This window comes from Hypanus sabinus, chromosome 1, assembly GCF_030144855.1.
Source record: "Hypanus sabinus isolate sHypSab1 chromosome 1, sHypSab1.hap1, whole genome shotgun sequence".
Taxonomy (NCBI): domain Eukaryota; kingdom Metazoa; phylum Chordata; class Chondrichthyes; order Myliobatiformes; family Dasyatidae; genus Hypanus; species Hypanus sabinus.
The window spans coordinates 132571896-132597047 of record NC_082706.1 but is presented as its reverse complement, the minus strand read 5'-3'; the positions used below and the strand labels follow the sequence as shown (position 1 = coordinate 132597047).

General features: G+C 39.8%; 1 protein-coding gene across 3 annotated transcripts in view; it reads left to right on the top strand.

Moving 5' to 3' along the window:
* ldlrad4a (low density lipoprotein receptor class A domain containing 4a) overlaps positions 1-25152 on the top strand; it is a 234852-nt gene that overhangs the window by 47250 nt on the left and 162450 nt on the right. The window contains exon 3 of one of the 3 annotated variants that reach the window (XM_059976622.1): positions 19372-19451. The exons of the other annotated variants lie outside the window; for them this stretch is intronic. Within the exon in view, the coding sequence (XP_059832605.1) occupies positions 19397-19451 (55 nt within the window). The 5' untranslated portion in view covers positions 19372-19396. The remainder of the gene's footprint in view (positions 1-19371; positions 19452-25152) is intronic. 3 annotated transcript variants of the gene reach the window in all.

Here is a 25152-nt window from a genome sequence, read left to right as displayed (position 1 = left end):
CGTCTTTTGTAGGCTGATGATGAGGCCGAACAGACAAGTGGCTTCTGCAAACCTATCGACAAGTAGCTGGAGATCGGCTTCTGTGTGGGCCATAAGTGTACAATTGTCAGTGTATAGGGCTTCTTGATTGAGACTAGCAATTGTTTTCCAACGGGCCCTCAAGCGACACAAGTTAAAAGTGATCTGTCCGTCCTGTGCCTTATGTATATCTCACATGGTATGGTGGTAAATGCATAGTGTAGTACGCATGTGAGGAACAGAATAAACAGTACAGACACCAGTATGCCCCCTTGCTGTAACTGACATTACAGTGCAAATGTAGTTGAGTTAGAGTAAAGTGGTATAAAGACAAAATTAAAGGCACTTTGTTTGAACAGATACTGCCTTTAGCATCAGGTTGATGAATTTATTGCACAAGTAGAAGCGATCAGATACGCGTGGCAGAAATGTGATTGCTAGATTGCCAAATCTAGGAGGTAAATATTCTGGGGGATGTATGTTCAACAGGATATGTCAAACGTGGATTGAGGTGGGGTAGCTCCAGAAAACAAGTGAGATCAATAGTAGGAAATAATCTCAGATAAATAACAAGGGAGAGAAGTCAATCATGGAGCTACTGTATAGGCCTGCTAACAGTAGCTACATTAACATTAAGACACCTTATATGAAGAGATCATGAGTACTGATCTCAGGTGACTTTAATCTTCCTGTCAAATTGCCAAAGGTAACCGTGAGAGCAAGTATGAAGTATTGTGGAACCAACCAGGGAACAGGCTATTTTCAATCTGGCAATGAAACTTACAGGAAAATGTTTCCTGCTTGGCATTGCTGCCTGCAGCACCTCTAACAGTGCCCATAAGTCAGCTGCAGGGTCATCGGCCAAGGACCACCATTCATTGATGCTTTGCTCCCTTAGCTCCTGGTGGCGGACAGTGGCAGGGACATCACCCTGCCAACCCTTGCTGCTTTCAGTGGGGTTAGTCAGTTCCCCAATTTCTCTCCTTCCTCCTCAGCTGTAGCGAAAAGCTGTCCTTTCCTGCCTCTTCAGCCAACTCACTGGTGGCCCTTCTGTGCCTCGCTCCAGTCACTACCATATCACCACTCCTTGACTGCGGAGAGGAGACCTGAAGGAGCTCTTGGGCAGGAGCATTCAGCACTCTTACTAGCCTTAACAATTGAGATGAGTTATTGTTATACTGGAGGAAGGCTGCTTCTCACATCCCATCTACAGATCTCTAGGATCTCTGCCAGCTTCTTTAGGGCCTGATGTGTTGCCATCTGTAGCACCCTTGGGACAGCACTGTCTTGCATCCTGCCAGGATGTGTTGGAGGTTGGCATTGGTGGTATCATACAGGGAGGAGCTATCCTCACTGCTGAACCAATGGTGAAGATTTTGGGAGCAGGGCAAATTATCATAAGTTGCCCTGATGAGGAAGCTGTGTCTTGCTTGTGGTACCTTCCACAGGTCAGACTAGCTGAATGTCCTATTGATAGTGCTCTCCCATATTGTACATCTTCCCTGGCGGCCCTGTCCTGCCTGCCTTCACCCTGTAGCATTCATGCTCTGTCCTTGTCACCTCCTCTATTACTATGACTTTTCTCTCTTTTTTCGAAGCCTTGGACCAGAAGCATGCTGCCTTCCCCCAGCTAAGTCCTGCATGTCCAGCCTGGACTCTGCCGTGGTGCAGCCTGTTGATGGCTTGGTCTACTTCACCTTGAACTCTCCATTTACAGTTGGTATGGATTGAGGTATTGGTCAGGTCAGTAGGATCACTCAGCTCAACAACCAGTTGGGTTTGCTCCACTTGTACTCCAGCCTAATGGATCTCAGTGGCAGGCGCAACATATTCTTCCTGAAGAGGCCAGTGTCTGAGAAATACCAGGCAACCCCAGCCATTTCCGGATGTACGTGTTGACTATCCCATCCATCCTACTGACTGTTGATGAGGGGATTTTACACGTTTTTAGAGGCCAGCTTACTCTTTGGTACTGTGTGAAATGGTAGCACCACACTTTATGCTTTCTGGCTGTATTTGATTCTGGCCAGGCCCTCTGTGGGCTGTTCCTGTGCTATTTTTCGTATCTGCTTGTCAGAGAGCTCTGCGGTGTACTACCTCCCAAGGCTTTGGATGGACTGCCTGACCAAAAATGGGATTTCCTCGTGCCCGACAACAAAGGTAATATTGTTGCTTCTGACGCCTTTTCGGAGGGATAGGCTTTGCGACTTGGAGGGCTTGATCTTCAACCTTGCCCGGTCTTGTTCAGTCTCTTCAACAGCCTTCTTCTGCATAGAGCTATCTAAAGCATGTTTGTGACATCACCCATTTTAGCTACTCAGTGGAGGAAGCCCTGTCCTGACTATAGCTTTATACCTCCAACCACCTTCCTTGCTCCAATAAGCATGATCTCGAAGGCTGCCACATACAGGACAGAGAGATGTAACACACCATTGCGATGCATACTTAGGGAGGCTGCCTCCCCTTTGTAAAGTCTTGAAAGGAGAAGCCCATCTGGAGGTCACTGAAGTAATCAAAAACTAGGCCTCTAATGCAGTTGGGAATGTAAAAGAAATCCATCACAAAGTCAATGAGGCACAGATCCATCGGCATTTACAAAATTCAACCACATGACATGTAGGTCTCCTTTATCACGTGTGGTTCATTGGATCTGGTCCCCTATCAATGATGCATGCTCCATACATCTTCGGCAGCCTGGAACTCCTGCCTTCTGGCAGCTGGTGTCAATATATCCAATGCTCATGAGGTAGCTAGTCATTCTCTTAGCCATAGCTGAGAAGAAGATTTTCTCCTCGACATTCAGCAGTGCAAAGCTGGTTGATAGAACTGGAGCTCTGCTCAGGGGATGAACACAGCTCTTTGTACACTGATGGTATGTGCTGGTTTTTACAGACAGTTTTCATTAGATTCCATGGGGTCTTTAGCACATGAGGGCAGTTTTATAGAGCTTGTAAGAAATTCCATTCGGCCCTAGCGCCGACGCTAATGACTTCTCTGACTTCACTTAACTTGATGGGGAGGGGACTGTGGGCTGGTATCAAACTGGATGGTTGGAGGAGTAGGATGTGGAACATACCCTGGTGATCCAAGGGAAGTTTTCCTTGCTGGATCACTGTACTGGACAGAAGTCACTCGTGGATATGCTGTATAAGCCTTCTACCAGTAGCTGTATTAACATTAAGACATGTTATATGAGGAGATAATGATTACTACAGTGATCTCAGGTGACTTTTTAATCTTCCCATCAAATTGGCAAAGATAACCTTGAAAACAAGAATGAGTTTGTGAAACCAACAAGGGAACAGACTATTTTCAATCTGGTTATTTGTTATGAAACATGAATAGTGATGAAATCGTAAAGGATTTCTTGAAAGGGCTGAGGGGATTATAAGGAAGAGAATACAGTAAATTTCATTTAACATTCATGATAGTTTTTAAAGGTGGCAGATTTTTTCGAAGTTTCAGATTGACCATTGACCAATCTAATTATTTTTGGGATTTGTTCATTAATCAATGGAATCTTGTGGAAAAAGACCAGAAGAATGTAAGTGTAGATGAAGCAAAAGGTGTTTATGATTGCTGGAAACTGTAGACTTTTGTCTCAAAAAAGCATACAAAAATCCTGAACTAGTCTGAATTTTTTATTGGTTTTGATTTCATTGTACTGAATATATCTGAAAAGAAATTACTTTTCCAAACATGAATATTAAACTAGAAGAAAATATCCTGAACTAAACCAAATGTAAAAGCTGAAAGTTTCAAGCTTATAAAATGAATTTGTACTGTTTTGGGGTTTATTGTATATTTGTCATTGCTGGTGTGCCCTCAATTTGAGATCTATTTATTTCCAGTATTATCATAATGGTGCTTTGAACTGAGTTTTTGGATTGTGAAATGGTGGAAATGGCATTGAATTATTGTTCGTAGAAAACTAAAGTTTATTCTGGTCTTGACATATTGAAAACAGAAGTGTGAATCAAAATTTAGCATTCTTTAATTTCATTAAACACCTTGTTTTGCTCTGAATTGAAGCCAACATTTTATGTTACAACAAGTTAGCTTATTCAAATAGTATTTTAAATTTTGTTCCTGCCTGAGAACTTTATTAATGTTTTCAGAAAATCTTTATTTTGCTTTTAAGCTTGTAGTATAATGAAAACTGTTTAAAATAGTGCATGGTGTAATGACAACATTTCTTGTACACCTAAAACACAATATTTATTGTAGTTTTCAGATAATGTCCTATCAAAAACAATTTTTTAAAAATCAAAGTTTTTTGAAGGCAAATAGGTAATGCAATCACTTCTCTATTTTGTATGCAGGCAGTCCCCAGTTTAGGGGATATGCTACTCAGGAACTTGGCCTATATATTTGTGTATGTTTGCTTGCTATCTTATATGTGCCTTTTAATGTATATGACTGTTGCTACTGTGTTTTGCAGCTTACAAAAGGAGGAACACTGTCTTGTTTGGATGTATTCATGCATGGTTGATTGATAATTAAACTTGTACTTGAAATTGAACTTGAATCTGACTTTATGCAAATTCCTCCGTGTCAAGCATGTGTTTGCTGCTCAGCCTAGGGAAATAAAGAGTAACCTACTGTAATCTACAAAAAATACTGAACTTTTTCTTCTCCCAAACTAGAGATTGAGTTGTATCTGCTTTTTTTCAGTAAACCACAAGAATGAAAAGAACACAGTAGTCATGTGTACAGAAATCTGAGGATGCTGTTAATCCCGTACCTTTATTATCCACATAAACAAGAAAAATAGAAATATCATCTCACAAGACAAAATGTTGCAGGAACTTAGTGGGTTAAGCAGCAACTATGAACAGAAGTGGACGATGGACTTTTTGGATTGAGACTCTTTACCAGGACTGCGAAGAAAGTGGGTAAATACCCAGGATAAAAGGATGGGGGAGGGGGTGGAGTAAGAGTTGGTGGGACAAGTGAATCTAGGTGAAAGGGGAAAGATGGCAAGTAAGGGAGGGGGAGAGTGGGAATGATTTAAGAAGATGAGAGGTGATAAGTGGAAATGAGGAAGCTGGAATCTGATGGGAGAGGACAGTGGACCATGAAATAAAGAGGAAGAGGAGAACCAGAAGGACGAATGTGCAGGCGCTGGGCAGATGTGGAGTGTGAGGGAGTGGGAAAAAAAGAGTGATGGGGTAAATAAGATGAGGGAAAACAAAGGAAGTTCAGAGAGGAATGGTTATCAAAACTTAAAGAAATAGCTGTTCATGCCATCAGATTGGAGACTCTAAAGGTGTTCCTCTAATCTGAATCTCGCCTCAACTTGGCAGTAAAGGAGGTTGTGGATAGATATGTCAGTGTGGGCATGGGAAGTGGAATTAAAATGGCTGGGCAACAGGATATCCTGCCTGTTACGGTGGATGGCGCGAAGGTGGTAATTCTTTAGATCAAACAACAATTGAAAGCGTTTCATAGAAGTCCTTAGTTTGACAGCAGTTAAAACTAGAATTAGAAGCAGTCAATGATACAAATTCACCAATGCAATTAAGGAAGACATTTTAAAATGGAAATACAATTAATCAATTACCTCAAATAAAAGATGTTGTCAGTCAGTTGCCAAGGTATTTTATTTTTCTATTCATTCATTGCTGTAATATCTGCATGTATCTTGGTTTTGAGGAAAGTTGTTCATTTCTCACATGAAAAATTCCATTTATGGACATTTCTCAGGATTGGAACCTGTGTGTAACCCGAAGTCTGCTTGTACTCTTAATTGCCAGTTTTTACATATGTGACAAGGCTGACTTTTTTAAAATTACATTATTATCAACATTACTTATTTGTTGCTCCAAGTTTACAAAAATTATTGCAAGATTTAGATTCTTAATAAATATTTTATATTAAAATCAATCTTGCTATGTTAATATTTGTTTGGTAAGCTAATTTAAAATATATTTCTAATAAATGGACATTCTTTTATGTAGTTGGGAAAAGAACAAATGAAGTTAGGCTCACTCCTTCAAGTGAGGCTTGAAAATTCTTACATGACAAGTCCACTTGTAGAAGTGGGAATAATGGAATGGTAAACACGAGGAAATCTGCAGGTGCTGGAAATTCAAACAACACACACAAAATACTGTTGGAACACAGCAGGCCAGGCAGCATCTACAGGAGAAGCACTGTGGACGTTTTGGGCCGAGATGCTTCATCAGGACTAACTGAAAGCAGAGATACTAAGAGATTTGAAAGTAGTGGGGGGAGGGGAAAATGCAAAATGATAGAAGACCGGAGGGGGTGGGATGAAGCTAAGAGCTGGAAAGGTGATTGGCGAAAGTGATACAGAGCTGGAGAAAGGAAAGGATTATGGGACGGGAGGCCTCGGGAGAAAGAAAGGGGGGGGGGGAGCACCAGAGGGAGATGGAGAACAGGCAGGGTGGTGGGCAGAGAGAGAGAAAAAAAACAAACAACTAAATATGTCAGGGATGGGGTAAGAAGGGGAGGAGGGGCATTAACGGAAGTTAGAGAAGTCAATGTTCATGCCACTCAGGATAGGGTTCCCCTTGTCCTCACCTACCACCCCACCAGCCTCCAGGTCCAATGTATAATTCTCCGTAACTTCCGCCACCTCCAATGGGATCTCACTACCAAGCACATCTTTCCCTTCCCCCTCCTGATTTCCGCAGGGATCGCTCCCCACGCGACTCCCTTGTCCACTCGTCCCCCCCATCCCTTCCCACCGATCTCCCTCCTGGCAGTTATCCTTGTAAGTGGAACAAGTGCTACACCTGCCCTTACACTTCCTCCCTCACCACCATTCAGGGCCCCAGACAGTCCTTCCAATTGAGGCGACACTTCACCTGTGAGTCGGTTGGTGTGGTATACTGCGTCCGGTGCTCCCGGTGTAGCCATTTATAGATTGGTGAGACCCGACGCAGACTGGGAGACTGTTTTGCTGAACACCTACGCTTGGTTCGCCAGAGAAAGCAGGATCTTCCAGTGGCCACACATTTTAATTCCATGTCCCATTCCCATTCTGATATGTCTATCCATGGCCTCCTCTACTGTCAAGATGAATCCATGCTCAGGTTGGAGGAACAGCACCTTATATACCGGCTGGGTAGCCTCCAACCTGATGGCATGAACATTGACTTCTCTAACTTCTGTTAATGCCCCTCCTCCCTTTCTTACCCCATCCCTGACATATTTAGTTGTTTGTTTTTTTTCTCTCTCTCTGCCCATCACCCTGCCTGTTCTCCATCTCTCTCTGGTGCTCCCCACTTCCCCTTTCTTTCTCCCGAGGCCTCCCGTCCCATGATCCTTTCCCTTCTCCAGCTCTGTATCACTTTCGCCAATCACCTTTCCAGCTCTTAGCTTCATCCCACCCCCTCCGATCTTCTATCATTTTGCATTTCCCCCTCCCCCCACTACTTTCAAATCTCTTAGTATCTCTCCTTTCAGTTAGTCCTGATGAAGGGTCTCGGCCCAAAACGTTGACAGTGCTTCTCCTATAGGTGCTGCCTGGCCTGCTGTGTTCCACCAGCATTTTGTATGTATAATGGAACGGTGCCTGGTCATGGAATTATGGAGTTGTACAACACGAAAACAGGGCTCTCACCTTCAATTAACTTCAGTAAGTCCAAGTTGCTGTAAAGCCAGCATCTACCTTCAGGATGCAGACGAGATGTAATACAGATGAACATGATCTTTTTTCTCTCCTTCCTCCAAAAAAACATTAAATGTTCCATTTTTCAGGCAAGTTCAAAAACACACACATATAAGGAATATGCTGTAGCAATTATTTGTAAATTTCACAATCCAAGAAAAAATTGCATTCATTTCTTTATGAATTTTTTCATGATAACTCTCTTGTTCTGTGTTGTACACCATTTGAAATCAACTATCTCTGTTAACCCCTCCCCCCCCCCATAACCCTTCATAATCTTGGACTGTTTTTAAGTAATTTAACTTGAGAGATAAAGGCTCTCTTCAAACTTAAACTTTGCAATGTGCAATGAAGAATATAGCACTAGGATTGGAATACACTGGTTCCCCCCCCCCCCTCGTCCCTTTATCCCAACTTATCCTATGTGAGTTCTTGTCAACTCAAATTTCACATAAAGTTTAGGCTATTTAAGTTCATCTAAGGTATACTAAGAAAATACTACAATGATGCCAGGTTATCAGTGAAATTAGTTTCTGTGCTTCCAAACTTCTCTAGTTCTTGACTCTTAACTTTCTCCAATCTCTGATCTTGTGAACAATTGTACATATCCTCTTTGGTTTGGTTTGTCTTTTGTTAACAATATTTCTTAACACAATCAGTTGTCCTTTTTATTATTTAGGATTACTGCAAAGAAGGTGCACTTAATAGAAACATTTTTAATAAATTGTTTCAGTTCTGATGCATCTCTTTAAATAGTAACAAAATCAAAGCTCCTGATTACAGTAAACAAAAACACATGTATGGTCACCCACATAATGGTTGAAAACTTTTAAACTCTTAATTGGCTGGAGTTTGCATCCTGCTGCACAGTTAAAATTTTGCAGCTATTCTCTAGCAGAGTTTTGTGGAGCAGAAATGATTTGATTTCATTGATTTAAAGGACATTTGACAGGTACGTAGATAGGGAAGGGTCAGAAACATATGGTCCAAACCCAGACAAATGTGACAAGCTTAGATTTTTTTTTGAGTAGCACAGTATGGACTATATGGGTTGAAAGGCCTGTTTCTGTGATGTTTTACTCAATTGACTCTAAAATGATCAAGAAATGTTTGTTCAGTACTACTACCCTCACCATTTAAGTATGGTACTTTTAAACTGAATCTTTGCCGTTCAGCTGACATCACATATTCTTAACCCTATGCTATGATGCTTTACATTTAGATACAATTACTTACGGCCAATTTTACTTCACATCAATATAAACTGGCAAAACATTTCATATTTTAGGTACTAATTGGTCAGAATCATAACAGACCTACAGCATGGAAACAGGCCTCTTGGCATGTCAAGTCCATGCTGACCATCAACAATCCATTTTTTATTCCACCCACATTCTTCTGTTGATTAATTTCCTATATATTTTTGTATTAGTCTTAAGAGTTTGTATTCTGTGCCCAATCCTAGAATTTCCTGTCATAATCTAATCCAACATGTAATGAGAGTTGTGGTATCCTGTTATATCCAAAAAATTGTGTTGTATTTAATCCTTCATGTTTTTCATCTGATGGTCATTATAGTTTGACCACCCCCATACCCTTTGGCTAACTTATCAGAAATGAGCTTCAAGCTGTAATGATATAAAATGACCCAGCCCAGTTAATTTAGCTTAAATAATGATCCCTCAGTTGCATAGTTCATCATTATTTTATTATGCTCATCAAGTACACTGTAAGGAATTTGTATGCTCTTACTATAATCACATGTGTTTCCTCTGAGTGCTCCAGTTTCCTCCCACATTCCAAAAACATAATAGCTGAATTAGTCACATCAGTGTAATTGGGTTGCTCAGGCTCATTGGCCAGGAAAGACCTGTAACAGTGCTGTTTCTCTAAAGAACATGACTTTATGATTTAATAGTATTTCTGCTTGTTTTTGTGGATGGTAGCTGTTGGGCAGCTTATGGGAAATGTCTAATTCTTTGAAGGACTTAGTAAACATCCCAGTGAATGCAATCTTTGGTCATCATCCATTTACAGTGACAGTTCCAACCTAAAATATACCATAGAACCATAGAACACTAAGTAACTGACCATTAATCCTATAATGAAATTCAGTTAGCAATTTAGTAAATTAATCAAACAACAGACCATAAAACCATAGAACATTACAGCACAGTACAGGCCCTTCAGCCTACCATGTTGTGCCGACCCATATAATCCTTAAAAAATGTACTAAACCCACACTACCCCATAACCCTCTATTTTTCTTTCATCCATGTGCCTGTCCAAGAGGCTCTTAAATACCCCTGATGTTTTAGCCTCCACCACCATCCCTGGCAAGTCATTCCAGGCACTCACAACCCTCTGTGTAAAAAAACTTACCCCTGATGTCTCCCCTAAACTTCCCTCCCTTAATTTTGTACATTTGCCCTCTGGTGTTTGCTATTGGTGCCCTGGGAAACAGGTACTGACTAGCCACCCTATCTGTGCCTCTCATAATCTTGTAGACCTCTATCAAGTCCCCTCTCATTCTTCTACGCTCCAAAGAGAAAAGTCCCAGCTCTGCTAACCTTGCTTCATGTGACTTGTTCTCCAAACCAGGCAACATACTGGTAAATCTCCTCTGCACCCTCTCCATTGCTTCAACATCCTTCCTATAATGAGGTGACCAGAATTGAACACAATACTCTTAAGTGCGGTCTCACCAGAGATTATTATAGAGTTGCAACATGACCTCTCTACTCTTGAACTCAATCCCCTTGTTAATGAAGCCCAGCATCCCATTGGCCTTCTTAACTACCCTATCAACCTGCTCAGCGACCTTGAGGGATGTATGGATTTGAACCCCAAGGTCCCTTTGTTCATCCACACTCTTAAGTAACTGACCATTAATCCTGTCCTCAGTCTTCTGGTTTGTCCTTCCAAAATGCATCACCTCACACTTGTCCAGATTGAACTCCATCTGCCATTTTTCTGCCCAACTCTGCAGCCTGTCTATATCCTCTTCTAATGTTCGACAACCTGCAGCTCCATCCATAACTCCTCCAATCTTCATGTCATCCGCAAACTTACTCACTCATCCTTCCACCTCTACATCCAGGTCATTTATAAAAATCACAAATAGCTGGGATCCCAGGACAGATCCCTGCGGCACTCTACTAGTCACCGACCTCCAGGCAGAATACTTTCCTTCCACAACTACCCTCTGCTTTCTTCCTTTAAGCCAATTTTTTATCCAAACAGCCAAGGTTCCACTTATCCCATGCCTCATGACTTTCTGGATGAGTCTCTCGTGAGGGACCTTGTCAAATCCCTTGCTAAAGTCCATGTAGACCACATCCACTGCCCTACCCTCATCAATTTATTTTGTTACCTCTTCAAAAAACTCAATCAGGCTCATGAGGCATGATCTTCCCTTCATAAAGCTATGTTGACTATCCATGAGTAGACTGTACTTCTCCAAATGCTCGTAGATCCTATCCTTCTGAGTCCTTTCCAGTAGTTTGCAGACAACCGATCTATAGTTCCCAGGTTTCTCCCTATTACCTTTTTTAAACAAAGGAACTACATTTGTCATTCTCCAGTCCTCTGGCACTTCCCCTGTAGCCAAAGAGGATTCAAAGATCATAGCTAAGATCATAGACTGCTGAAAGAACTCAACAGGTCAGGTACTATCTGTAAAGGGAAATGGGAAGTTAATACTTTGGGACAATAAGATATTATTAATAGAGGGGAGCTGAGTCACCCTCTATTCAAGAATAAGTGGACTCTCAAACCAGCCTGATGTTGGATGGAGGTGTTAAAGGCAATGAGCTTGTTGGGTCCAAGGAATTTGAAATGGCCCAAGTGGCAGAAGATATCAGCAGTGTCACAGATATGCAGGTAAGTAGAAAGGAACTAGGTGAGAGAGGAAAAGATAGAATCAAGGTGTGAAGGACTAAGTTTTGAGTTTACTAATTTAGCCTTGCTTGAATTAATCTTAGGGCTTGCTTGTGTAACTATTGTAAGAGTTAATTTAAAATCTACAGGTGTTCTGGTATGATAGAGATGGCCAATAGGAGGTCATACACATAATATAGCATTGGTAGGTCAGAGGAAGACTTCAGAGCAGCATATATTCTACTATGAAAGATTATTGATAAGTTTCAAAATCCTTCCGCTAAGCAGTTACAGGTAAAATGGTAAACACAAAGTACACTGCAGATGCTGTGGTTAAATCAACACGTACAAACATGCTGGAGGAACTCAGCAGGTTGGGCAGCATCTGTGGAAATGAGCAGTCAACGCTTAGGGCCGCTGCCCCCTCCCTCTTCAGTCCTGATGAAGGGTCTCGGCCCGATACGTTGACTGCTCGTTTCCATGGATGCTGCCCAACCTGCTTAGTTGCTCCAGCGTGTTTGTACAGGTGAAATGGTGCCTTAGAACATTAAGTCAAACTACTATTTGAATTTGCCAATAATGAAAGAACCTTCTTAATGATAGATGCTTATTTTGCGATGATCATCATAGTTAACAGATCAGCTTAGCTTAGCAGGTAAGTTACTTGTGAAGGTTTCCATGGTTAAAGCATCTTGTTTGACTGATAAATACCAGTACCCTATAAAGCTCTCATTATGTTTTGTTTCATGGGACTGTGTGGTGCTGCACTAATTGGTTCCATCCTTTGCATTCCGCCACATTTTCTTGAAAGGCCTACTTTTGCTGTTGAGTTAGTGACAAAACATCTGGCAGTTTGTGATTGAACAACTGGAACAAAGTCCCTTTGTCATGTAAACTGAATGCACATGTTATTTTGTTTGCAATACATTCCTGGATGCATTCAATGTAGGTAACTCCTGTGTAACAACCGTTCAGGTTATGAAAATTTGAACTTACAGAATTCTTAGTTCATGACCCATATATCCAAGATAAGGACAAAAATGTACTCTTTTAGTGTTTATTGCTGTTTGTGTGGAGAGGGGGAAAGGGGTAACATTAAATTGGAATTGAATACACAACGAAAAATCTTTGACTCTTCGAGATACTGAATTCTAAATTGTATCCACATCAAGTGAGTTTTAAAATTTCTTCTTGTTCTAAAATGTCTTTAAAATACACCCACACTTGTATCTTCTGCCTGTCACTTTGAATCACTTTCCCCAGGTATGAACCATGGCTAATTGAGCAGTTTCTGTTAATTTACCATGCCTTAAGCATCTTGGTCTTGTCTACTTCTAATAAACTTCAACAAAACCTTCTTTGCTTTGTGGAAGACAATCCCAGCTTTTCTAGCTTAACCTTGTAGCTGAATGCTTCACCCCTTAAGCTATCTTTGAAATCCAGAACTAACCAGAGTTTTATGTATTAGGCAAATGTATGGGTTTAAGATTTAGATTACTAATAGGTGGAGCAAACTTGAGATCTTAACTGGATTTATATTCCTCTTCCAAACATTTCTTGGTTGCCCAGGGGTAGACTGCCACAGTATGATTTAGTTTTAAACTGTAGAAACTCTCACATAATCATAGCAGATTTGCTCTGTAGTCAGAAAAGCATTGATTAAAATCTCATTTCAGTGATTTGAACATATGATTGAGACATACTCCAGTTCAGGACTGAGTATGTCAGGTGCTGTTGACTTATTGTCTTATAAATTCAGCTCCCAAAATCACTCTTATGTGGATGTAAAAGATCTTGTGGCACTTCTTGAAGAAGAAATTATTTATTCTTGACAATATTCTAGCCAATGTTTGTTGATCAGTCAACATAAAAATGCTCTTTAGATCATATTTATGTAATATCTGGATGAGCTCTTTGTACTGTCAAGTCACAGAGAACTATGGAGCAAGGATTGGTAAGTGGGATTAGTTTAGATAGGTACTTGATGGTAGCTATTGATGTGATAGGCTGAAGATTCTTTTCCTATGTTGTACGATTCCATAACAGTTGGTTATTGTTTATGTTTAGTGCCTATACTACCATTTAAAACTTTGTTACTGACCGTGAAGATCTTTCATGCGGTTGTGAAAGATAATTTGCATAACAATTCTTTGATATCAAAGATGTAGTTAATATTTTATCAGCCCTACAGTCTGGTTTTGAAAAATGAGAAAACTAGTTGAATAAATTTGGTTGGATTCTGCTTAGTATGCAGTGGCTTGGGTAGAAGGGAAATTTATAAAGTTTATTAAATATTTAGCTGTCTGCTGCAGATGTTAATGAAATGGATGATGCTATTTTAAGAGTTTTTTTAAATGATAGTAATTTTCAGAGTAGGATGACTGACTTGCACTCTGAAGGTCTTTGAATTCTAATAGTGTTTGTCATCGTCCTGGCTGTAGGAAACAGATGGATCATGAATACTGTCTAGACAGACAATGCCCAAGTGAAGCTGCGGTCTCTCAGGATATAACACTGAGAAACTGGTTTAGATAATTGGAAATGTAAGGACATTTTCTTCTCTAATCAAATACCAATCAATACAGACAATAGTCTAGAAATGGGTAAAGTCCCTTGTTTTAAACACACTCAGACCTAGCTTAATGCTGAGGATGCGTACCTCAGAGGTGGTGCACTATGTAAATCGGCGCTATGTGGGGTGATTATAACATTACATAAATGGACATGTGTGCCTGATTTTTAAAAAATTCACACTTGAGACATGATATATTACACTGAATTTCGTGGAATAACAAACACTCAAATAGACCTAACCTGTACATCACTGGTGCAGCAACATATCACAGCAGCAGCAGAGGGAAGTGGGTGGTGGTATTATCAGCTGGCTTAAGGACATGTTCTGTTGTATTTGGTCATCCACCCATACATTTAGTCTCTTTTCTATTTTTATCAAGCAAATGGCTCCTTGAATAAGTCACCTTTGTTATTAATAACTGAGGTCGTTATTGCAGAAGCTTTTATCTTGTCTGCATTTTTTACAATTGGTCTGATTGTCGATATAGCCAATTCCAAAGAGGTGCCAACATCAACCTGATGCTGACCAGCTTTCAAATGTTGTGTCACCTGCAGTTTCACATCCATGCTAGTGTTTTTCCTAACCATTAGAAGTACTACTCTCACTGGAAGTTGCAGGCCATTTTCCAGACATTATGGGTGGAAAAAAATGGAATAAATTGGCAAGGGAGCAAGAACGTTGTGCAGGGGAGGCAGAGCATGAATTAATATGTGATTAGCTGTGAGTGGCTCAGAGCATATGTAAAGTGCTCTCATTGGCTGATTGAACGTTTACTGTAACGGTGGCTGCTCTTGAGAAGTTTTAAGTGTTGTTTAGAATGAATTGTAATTTAAAAACATTTGAGTTAAGAATTGAATAACTTTGTTGTAATAACACAGAACTATGAGGGGTAGCATTATGTGGGCTCTGAGTGTAATAGGTTTATAGATACCATAATTTGAAGTTCTGTGTTACTTAGCTATGGGAAATGATTGTGCACATAATGACATTATTGACTTCAACTCTAACTTATGTAGTTTGCAGACTGATCAGACAATGTTAATAACATTCCCCTTTATGAATATTCAGTTATTCAGCTGCCTCTTTTTAAGCATCAAATTTAATCCTTCCTGCATAATCAAATAGACCAGTTAAAATTTTGCACACTTCCTATATGCTCTGGAACCTCATGTTATTTATTTGTCAGATTTATTTGATGCAGTTCAAATCTCATCATGAACTATAATTGAGCATTTTTGGCAATCATTACACTGTACCACAGTTGCTAATGTTCTTGATGGTGAGTAGGTAACTTCACAAAGATTTGCAAACATTATTTATTCCATGAGAAATTAATTGCCTAGAATTTGTAGTGTTTGGCAAGATGCCTTGCTACCAATAAGGGTAGATCCTGTTGCAAGCCACTGTGTTTCTGAATTGGCTGCTATCCATTTTTTGTGTGTGCAGAAGGGTCCTTCCATTGTGTAAATGGATCATGTGGATGGGTGCTAGAACAAGGCTGATCCATTAAAAACCTGGAACAACTTGTTCTGGATCTGTCAAGTATCAAAACTGCCAAAAACATTAAGTTTCTGGCTTTTAGAAATGTTTAGAAGCTGCTAAAACATTAAAACAGTTAAAGTTGTAAAACTGAAACAAAACCACAATTTATGTATGGTAGTCTGTTGAAACTATTTTCCTCCATTGAAACCAAAGCTGAAACAGTCCCTGCACTAGGTTCCCATTGTAAGTTGTGCTGAATTGCTGCAAACGCTGAACTCAATGAAAAACCCAGTACATTGAAGCATTCTCATGGGGAAACTGCTGAGAACACTTGACCACAACTTTACAACATCAAGTAAACACTGGCATTTCCTCACAAGATCCTAGCCAAAATTTCTGTATCATGTGAGAGCAGCAATGTGCTATTTTGTTTATAGCTGGAAGTAAAATCCAATGGGTTTGTATGACCATAAGACATAGGAGCAGAACCATGCATTTGGCCCATTGAGGATGTTTCACTATTCTTTCATGGCTGATTTATTATCCCTCTCAACCCCATTCTCCTGCCTTCTCCCTGTAACCTTTGACTTTCTGATGTTACGTACCCCGTAACTGGGTCACTTACCAGAAAAGATAGGTCTGTTGAAGTTTGATGGTACTATTTTTAACAGTATTTATTGATAAAAATACACAAAATAATATCAATGCAAACATACAGATAATATACGTCGTCAATACTAAATCTAAAAGCGCCGGTATAATAATAATCAATAAGAAATAGCTCTATCATTATCTAGGGGATAATATATTGTCCGATGGAAATATAAAAGTCACTGTTAGTTCGTTCAAGCTGCAGCCTTTTGGTTTGAGAGAAAGACGGGTTAAAACTTGCCCAGTCCTTTTATGATGTCAATCCTTCGAGAGTTGTTGGGAGTTGATTTCCCCGTTGTTAGCTAAAAACCGTTCTTCCGTGGTAAAGGCACACCGATGCCGGGGCAAATGGAACTGGACGCACGTGGCCTTCCCATCGGCTTTTGCTATTACGGGATCGCTAGCATTTCTTCTGGTGCGTCTGAAGGGGCTGTTCCCCAGACCCTCTTTTATCCTGACTCACAGGGTCTCAGATGTCAATCAGATTGAGATGATGCAATCTCTCCGCCAACCTCCCCCTCGGTTCATTGCCTGGGGCTTCGATGCATTGCACAGGATGCAATACACAAGTCCTTCTCCAAGAGACAATAGCTGGTATCAATGGGTCCCCTCTCGGAGGCCAGGTCACATTCCAATCTTTGTGAATTCTGCAGGTCTTTCTCTCATTTCCTGGGTCTCCTGAATGGACTCAATAGTGATCTTGTGATTCTCACAAAGGAGAGGGTTACCCCACACCCTTCGGCCCCTCAGAGCTGTGGTACATTCATGACACTGACTAACGAAGAACCTCTCAACCTCCCAGTGACTTGGCCTGTATGACCATCTGTGGCAATGAATTCAATAGACTCTCTACCCTTTGGCTAAAGAAATTCCACCTCATCTCTGTCGTAAATAGAGCCCCTCCATTCTAAGGCTGTGTTCTCTGGTCCCAGACTTACCCAATATAGGAAGCATCTAGGTTTTTCAATATTCGATAAGTTTCAATAAGATTTCACTCTCACCCCCTCCACCATTCCTCTAAACTCTAGCATGTATAAGCCCATTTAATCAAGTGCTCCTCATACATTAACCCTTTCATTCCTGGAGTTATTCTCAGAATCAGAATCAGGTTTATTATCCCTGGCATGTGACGTAAAATTTGTTAACTGGCATTTGACGTGAACCTCCTGTAGACCCTCTCCAAAGCTAGTGCATCTTTTCTTAGATAAGGGCCAAAAACTACTCACAATGCTCCAAATGTGGACTGATTAATGCCTTATAAAGCCCCAACATTGCATCCTTGCTTTTATATTCTAATCCTCACAAAATGAATTTTGTAAGGATGTTGTCTTTTTCACAAACAACTCCATCTGTCCCAATTTGTGATCACTGGTTAGTTAGTTTTGCTGCTTCCTGTTGTTATGTTTTCCTAGATTTGTATCTTTCTTGCTCTATCTGGGACTTTATTTTTTGCATTAGGAATTCTTAATTAAGATTCATATCTAATTTTATCATATTTTAGTTTGAAACTATAATCCCTTGTTGTATGCTGGCATTATAGTTTGAATACATAGTCTGCATTTGCCTTTTCATTTCTGCCAACTATCTTGGATACTTCAGTTTCATCATCTCTTAGATCCAGAAAGTAAATTTCTTAATTTTTCCTTATTCATCATAACTATGGTCTTTTGGTTCACTCAAACCTAACCCCTCCAGTAACCCAGTGCTTTAATCTTGACATGTAAAGTTAATTTTCATAATGTGACATAATGTGACAGAGTACTGGATAATTTGTTGACAATTTGTTCATAATTTTTCTTGTTCTTACATGGTTGGGTAACCTTGGGTGGCTGTTATTTTGCATGGATTAAACATGGAGCTGTTAAGGTTACAATGTTTCTAAATTTCAGTATGCAACACCAATTATGCAGAATTTGTGTGGATTTTCTTCTTTCCTTTATCCTTTGAATTTGATTCATTATTGTTCAATTTGCAGCTTATTCTACATTGTCTAGTTCTGCTCCTGTTTGCTGTTCACTGCATCTATAGGTCAATTTAAAAAATCAATTTAAAAATGATTTTTTAATCCTCATAAATGTGTAGACTCTTGAGGATCCTGGTCAAAATATCCATTCACCTCCTTTCAAAGTCTCAAACAGTCCTTCCAGGTGAGGCAACATTTCACCTGCAAATCTGTTAGGCTTGTCTACTGTTAAGTACTCCCAATGCAGCCTCCTATACATTGGTGAGACCTGACATAGATTGGAGGTCCATTTTGTTGAGCACCTTTGCTCCATCCATAACAAGCAGGATTTCCCGGTGGACAACCATTTTAATTTCAATCCCTATTTCATTTCCATATGTTGTTCCATGGCCTCACCTACCTCATCTTTTACCACAATGAGGCCATTTTTAGGCTGGAGGAGCAATACCTCATATCCTGTCTAATTTGCCTCCAATCTGATGGCATGAGTGTTGATTTCTCCATCCTTTGGTACTTCTCCCCTTGCCCCTTCCCTCATCTTTAATTCCTCACTCTGGCTCCCTTCTTAATTCTTCTCTTCTCACCTGCTTATAACCTCCCCTGGTGCCCCTCCTTCCCTTTTTCCCATTGTCCAGTCTCCTTTCCTGTCAGATTCCTCCTTCTCTAGCCCCTTTACTTTTTTCACCCATCACCTCTCTGCTTCTTCCTTCATTCCCCTCCCCCACACACCTGCTTTTACCTATCAGCTTTTAATAAATGCCTTCTCCTTGCCCTCCCTCCCCCAGCTTCTTACTCTGACTTCTTCCCTCTTCCTTTCCAGTCCTGATGAAGGATCTCAGTCTGAATTGTCAGCTGTTTACTTATGTTCATAGATGCTACCTGACCTGCTGAGTTCCTCCAGTATTTTGTGTGTGTTGTCTTTGTTTATAGCTAACAAAACCACGATTGACTGAGATATTGCAGCCACTTAATTTATGACTTCTGCCATCTTATTACCTTCACTAACTTTAATCTTGGTGTTGCAATGTTTACTTAGAACATTTTAGAATTATTAAGTAAAATTTGAATCTACATTGATATTGGTAACTTACTGTTATCTTAATAAATTAGTTTCGAAGTAAATATGGAAAAATATATTTTTGCAGTTGACTTTCTAAATTGCAGAAAGGCCAATTTTGATGGTTTCGGAATGGATCTGGCAAGTGTGGATTGGGGCAGGCTGTTTTCTGGCAAAGGTGTACTTGGTAAGTGGGAAATGTTCAAAAGTGAAATTTTGAGAGTATAATGTTTGTATATGCCTATCAGAATAAAAGGTATAAGTACTGAGGGATCCTTGCTTTTCAAAAGAGATTGAAACCCTCATTAAGGAAAAAAAAAGGTACATTGCAGATATAGGAAGATAGAAACAAATAAGGTACTTACTCAAAGTTCAAAGCATATTTTACTATCAAAGTACATATATGCCCCCATATGGCTTCAAAGGTTCATTTATTATCAAAGTATACAAATCTGAAATTCTTCTCTGCCAGATAGCTGCAAAACCAATGAAGAAAAATATAGCAGCACAATAATCAACCCCCAAATCTCTCCATCCCGCACAAAAATTTAACAAAATCAGAACAGGCATATTGACCCCCAAAAATCCCCCTCCCCTGCACACAAATAAACCTAGAAAGATTGGTGAAAAACACAGATATAAGAAAATCACAAGACAGAAGACCGGAGTACAAGTCCACATCCAAAATGCAGAAAACCTGGGTAACGTTCTCCCTCTCCATAGCAGAGCAATCTCAACAGTGATAAAAAGGCAGTCTCCCCTCTCCGTAGCAGAGCGATTTCACCAGTGATAATAAGGCAGACAGCTGGCGTTTCAATCTCCCTCATCGTTATAATTTGCAAAATAGAGTCAAACATTGGTTGCAGCCTTCTCACCACAATGTTCCCACATGCTGCCTCTGCTTCCCAGAATCCCCTTGGAGTCTGCAGAGTGCTGAAACACCCAAACAATCTCCAAACTGCAAATCACAGGCTCCAACAATTCCAGAATCACATTGAAGACATAGGGCACAGAAAAGTGCTGTAGAACAAAGGGATCTGAGAATACAGGTCTATAATTCATTGAAAGTGGCGTGAGAGATGGATAAGGTTGTTAAAAAAAAAGCTATTGGTACATTGGCCTCATAATTCCAAGTACAGCGTACAGGAGATGGGATTTTATGTTTAGTTGTATAAGACATTGGTGAGGCGTAATTTGGAGTATTGTGGGCACTTTTACTCGCTTGCCTACTGGAAAGATGTAAATATGGTTAAAAGAGTACAGAGAAAATTTACAAGGATGTTACCGCGACTGGAGGACCTGAGTTATAAGGAAAGATTCAATAGGTTAGGACTTCATTCCTTTGAATGTAAAAGATTGTGGAGAGATTTAATAGATATATACAAAATTATGAGAGGTATAGGGTAAGTGCAAGTAGACTTTTTCCTCTGAGGTTGTGTGGGAATACAACTAGAGGTAATGGGTTAAGGGTGAAAATTGAGTTTGAAGGGGACATGAGGGGAAAGTTCTTCATTGAGAGGGTGATAAGAGTGTGGAATGAGCTGCCAGAACAGGTGGTGCATGCGAGCTCTATTTCAACATTTAAGAGAAGTTTGGATAGGTGCATGGATGGTAGGTGTATGGAAGATTATGGTCCCGATGCAGGACAATGGAGTAGGCAGTTTAAATGGTTTGGCATGGACTAGGTGGGCCAAAGGGCCTGTTTCTATGACTGAATTTGTATTCATTGCTGCCTTCTGACGAACAGTATCAAATTCTTTACAAACAAATACATTTAGTAAACTTTTGATAATTCTCTGTCCAACTAATCCGAAATGCTGATGAATCAGTATCTGGCTTAACCAGGTGATGAATGCTACCTTTCTGTTCAGACAGACAGACAGACATTCTTTATTGATCCCGAGGGAAAATGGGTTTCGTTACAGTCGCATCAACCAAGAATAGTGTAGAACCATAGAATCATAGAACATTACAGCACAGAAACAAGCCTTGCAGTTACTACTTTATCTGGCACCTCATTCCACACTCCCACCACTCTGTGTGAAGAAGCCCCCCCCCCACCCAATGTTCCCTTTAAACTTTCCCCCCTTCACCCTTAACTCATGTCCTCTGGTTTTTTTTTCTCCCCTAGCCTCAGTGGAAAAAGCCTGGTTGCATTCACTCTATCTATACCCATCATAATTTTATATACCTCTATCAAATCTCCCCTCATTCTCTTACGCTTCAGGGAATAAAGTCCTAACCTAGTCAACCTTTCACTGTAACTCAGTTTCTCAAGTGTAGAAATATAGCAATATAAAACCATAAATAAATAAATAATAATAAGTTAGTTATGCCAAGTGGAAAAAAGTCCAGGACCAGCCTATTGGCTCAGGGAGTCTGACACTCCAAGGGAGGAGTTGTAAAGTTTGATGGCCACAGGCAGGAATGACTTCCTATGACGCTCAGTGTTACATCTGGGTGGAATGAGTCTCTGGCTGAATGTACTCCTGTGCCTAACCAGTACATTATGGAGTGGATGAGAGACATTGTCCAAGATGGCATGCAACTTGGACAGCATCCTCTTTTCAGACACCACCATCAGAGAGTCCAGTTCCACCCCCACAACATCACTGACCTTACGAATGAGTTTGTTGATTCTGTTGGTGTCTCCTACCCTCAGCCTGCTGCCCCAGCACACAACAGCAAACATGATAGCACTGGCCACCACAGACTCATAGAACATTCTCAGCATCGTCCAGCAGTTGTTAAAGGACCTCAGTCTCCTCAGGAAATAGAGACGGCTCTGACCCTTCTTGTAGACAGCCTCAGTGTTCTTTGACCAGCCCAGTTTATTGTCAATTCGTATCCCCAGGTATTTGTAATCCTCCACCATGTCCACACTGACCCCCTTGGATGGAAACAGGGGTCACCGGTACCTTAGCCCTCCTCAGGTCCACCACCAGCTCCTTAGTCTTTTTCACATAAAGCTACAGATGATTCTGCTCGCACCATGTGACAAAGTTTCCCACCATAGCCCTGTACTCAGCCTCATCTCCCTTGCAGATGCATCCAACTATGGCAGAGTCATCAGAAAACTTCAGAAGATGGCAAGACTCTGTGCAGTAGTTGAAGTCCGGGGTGTAGATGGTGAAGAGAAAGGGAGACAGGACAGTCCCCTGTGGAGCCCCAGTGCTGCTGACCACTCTGATTTGACACACAGTGTTGCAAGCACACTTACTGTGGTCTGCCAGTCAGGCAACTCATCAAATCCTTGGATCCCCCATTGTATTTCAGATAACTTACCAATAGTATTTCAATGAAACATTTTAAAGCATAGACTACAGAGGTTTATGTAGTTGCATCAAATTTATTTTGATCTACTTGTTCAGAATGGAAATAATTCAGCTGATTAATACTTAACACCCACTGGCAGGTTGTTGGGGAATGAATAATTAAAGGGACTTCATCTTCTTGTGGTCCTTCTGTATTTCTGCTTTATCGCACAGTGCATATAGGCGGAATTAATCTATTTCCTCTTTCAGATAGACTGTAAACCACAGTCCTTAGATTTGAAGTAATTTGTCAAATAAGTAGAAATAAGAATAGTTAAATAATTTGGAAATTGATCAGAAAAGTAGATGAGGCACAATATTACCCAGTCTTATTGAATGGCAGAGCAGACCGGAGAGGCAGCATTCCTTATTATTCTTGTAACGTATATAGTTCTGTTTTAACAAGAAGGGAGAAGAAGCTTTTTACCCCACCCCACCCCAGGACATTGTTAAAATTTAGAATGTACTGTGTGAATATTCAAAGTTATCCAATTGCAAATAACTTTTTCAAAAGAAGATTGAATGTATACTTGAAGATTTGGAAGGTTACGGGAAAAGAATGAGGTGCAGAACCAGATTTGATAATGTAGCTATTTCAAAGAGCCAGCACAGGCATGATTACCTGAATAACCACCATTCCATTTTATAAAACTACCCCTACTTCTCTCTCATTGCCCTGGCACATAGCTTAGGTGCTGTTTTTTAATACTTCATGTGTCTCACTACAAGGAGGACAAATGTGATTCAGAATTAAGCATTAGATACGAAAGAGGGGACGATAAATAAAATGGCTGATACTTTAAATTATTTTCTTTTCCTGCATTCACTACCGCATATTATCAATAATCCTGCTATGCATATGGTTGAATTTATCTGTTAAAAAGGACTTGGTGGTTTAAATTCTGAACACTATTAATGTGGCAGGTTATAATCATTGTCTACTAAAAAATGAGAACCATTGATTATTTAAGAAATAAGACATTAAAATATGAATGGAAGATTATCGATATATATGTAAGGTATAAAGCATATGTGAATATACATTTTGAGCTTTGAGTAAAAACATGTATTTGCAATTATTTTGTCTTCTGTTTTGATACATACTTTGAATTTGCATATGAATTCTGTGTGACAAAGCAGTTGTGTTGTTAGATTTTAATTACAGGTATCTTAAATGTCAAAGTATTTGATATGTTACGAATAGCATAGTTCTTAATCAGGGGTTCCCAAACTGAGGTCTGTGGACTGTTAATGGTAGGGGTCCATGGCATAAAAGAAGGTTGGGAATCCCTGTTCTAAATGAAAAAGTAAATGTGTCCCCTTTCAGAAAATTTGTTTTCCTGTAGCCAAAATGAATTTTGGATAAAATCAGCTGAGGCATGGTTCCATAGTTTCAGGAGAAAGTTTTGCAAAGCAAACTATGCAATTTTACTGAAATTTGAGATCTTCACTTCTGTTCAAGCTTTTACAGAATTAGGATTTGTTATCTTCCATGTTATATTCTGGGGCAGAAAGTCATTTTGAGAAAAAATACCTTTTAGAAAACTTTAATATCTGTTTTGTTTAGGTAATCTTGCACCATGTTTTGAAGACATTCTCCTGAATTATACAAGTCATACAATTTTTGAAGGAAGGCAAATTTTGCTTCAGAACGCTATTTCTTATATTTTCTAAATATGGAGTAGATTAGTTTTCTTGGATGAGGTAAAAAATTGTTAAAACTCAGAAAATTGCTTCTTGTCATTAAATGTTCCTCAATTTTTACTTGCACACTCGGGATTTTTCTGTGGTATCTATCCTTCTTGCATTTCCCAGAGATTAGAATACTGCTATCTACTGATAAATGAAAGACATCACCAAATTTTTTTATAACAGGAGTCAATTCTCATAGTATGTGTTTGTACTATGCTTTCTCAATTTTCTTTCAGTATTTTGTGGTTTGTGGGCCTCATCAAAGTTCAAGGAGGAACAAGCCCCACTGTTAATAACAAGTTTGACCATCACAACTCAAAATTAGTGACTCTGGTCAATGTTTTATACTTGTCCTTTTGCAGCAGATAGTTTCCCAGACAAATGTAACCATTATATGATTTTTCTATGATGATTTCTATCTTTTTCTTTGTATTTCTTGATCTTCATGTGTTGTTGTTTCAATTGTCAAGAATTTTTTTCTTTAAACTCTGAACAAATAAAAGATTGAAATCTGGGTGGCATTTGCTTCTATTGCCTCTAGTGATTCCTGGCTTGAAGGATAGTCTCCATTAAGTTTATAAGAATGTTCCTTGAGGTGATACAGAAGTCTAAAAATGGAACATCATGACTGGAGATAATTCTCATAAATCTACTTTGTAACTCATCCAACATCATCACATTCTCTTTAACTAGGCCAAATGGCTTAATTCTGCTTCTTATTTATATTGTCTAATGTCCAAAAGCAAAAATTGTTGCAGATTCTTGTAATAGAATGTCATAAGTGCATCTTATTAATTGTTAATTTATTTGTAGTAATATTACTTTGTGTTATGTGTGAGTTATATGTACTGTGTTGTGAACTTGGTCCGGAGTAGCTTTGTT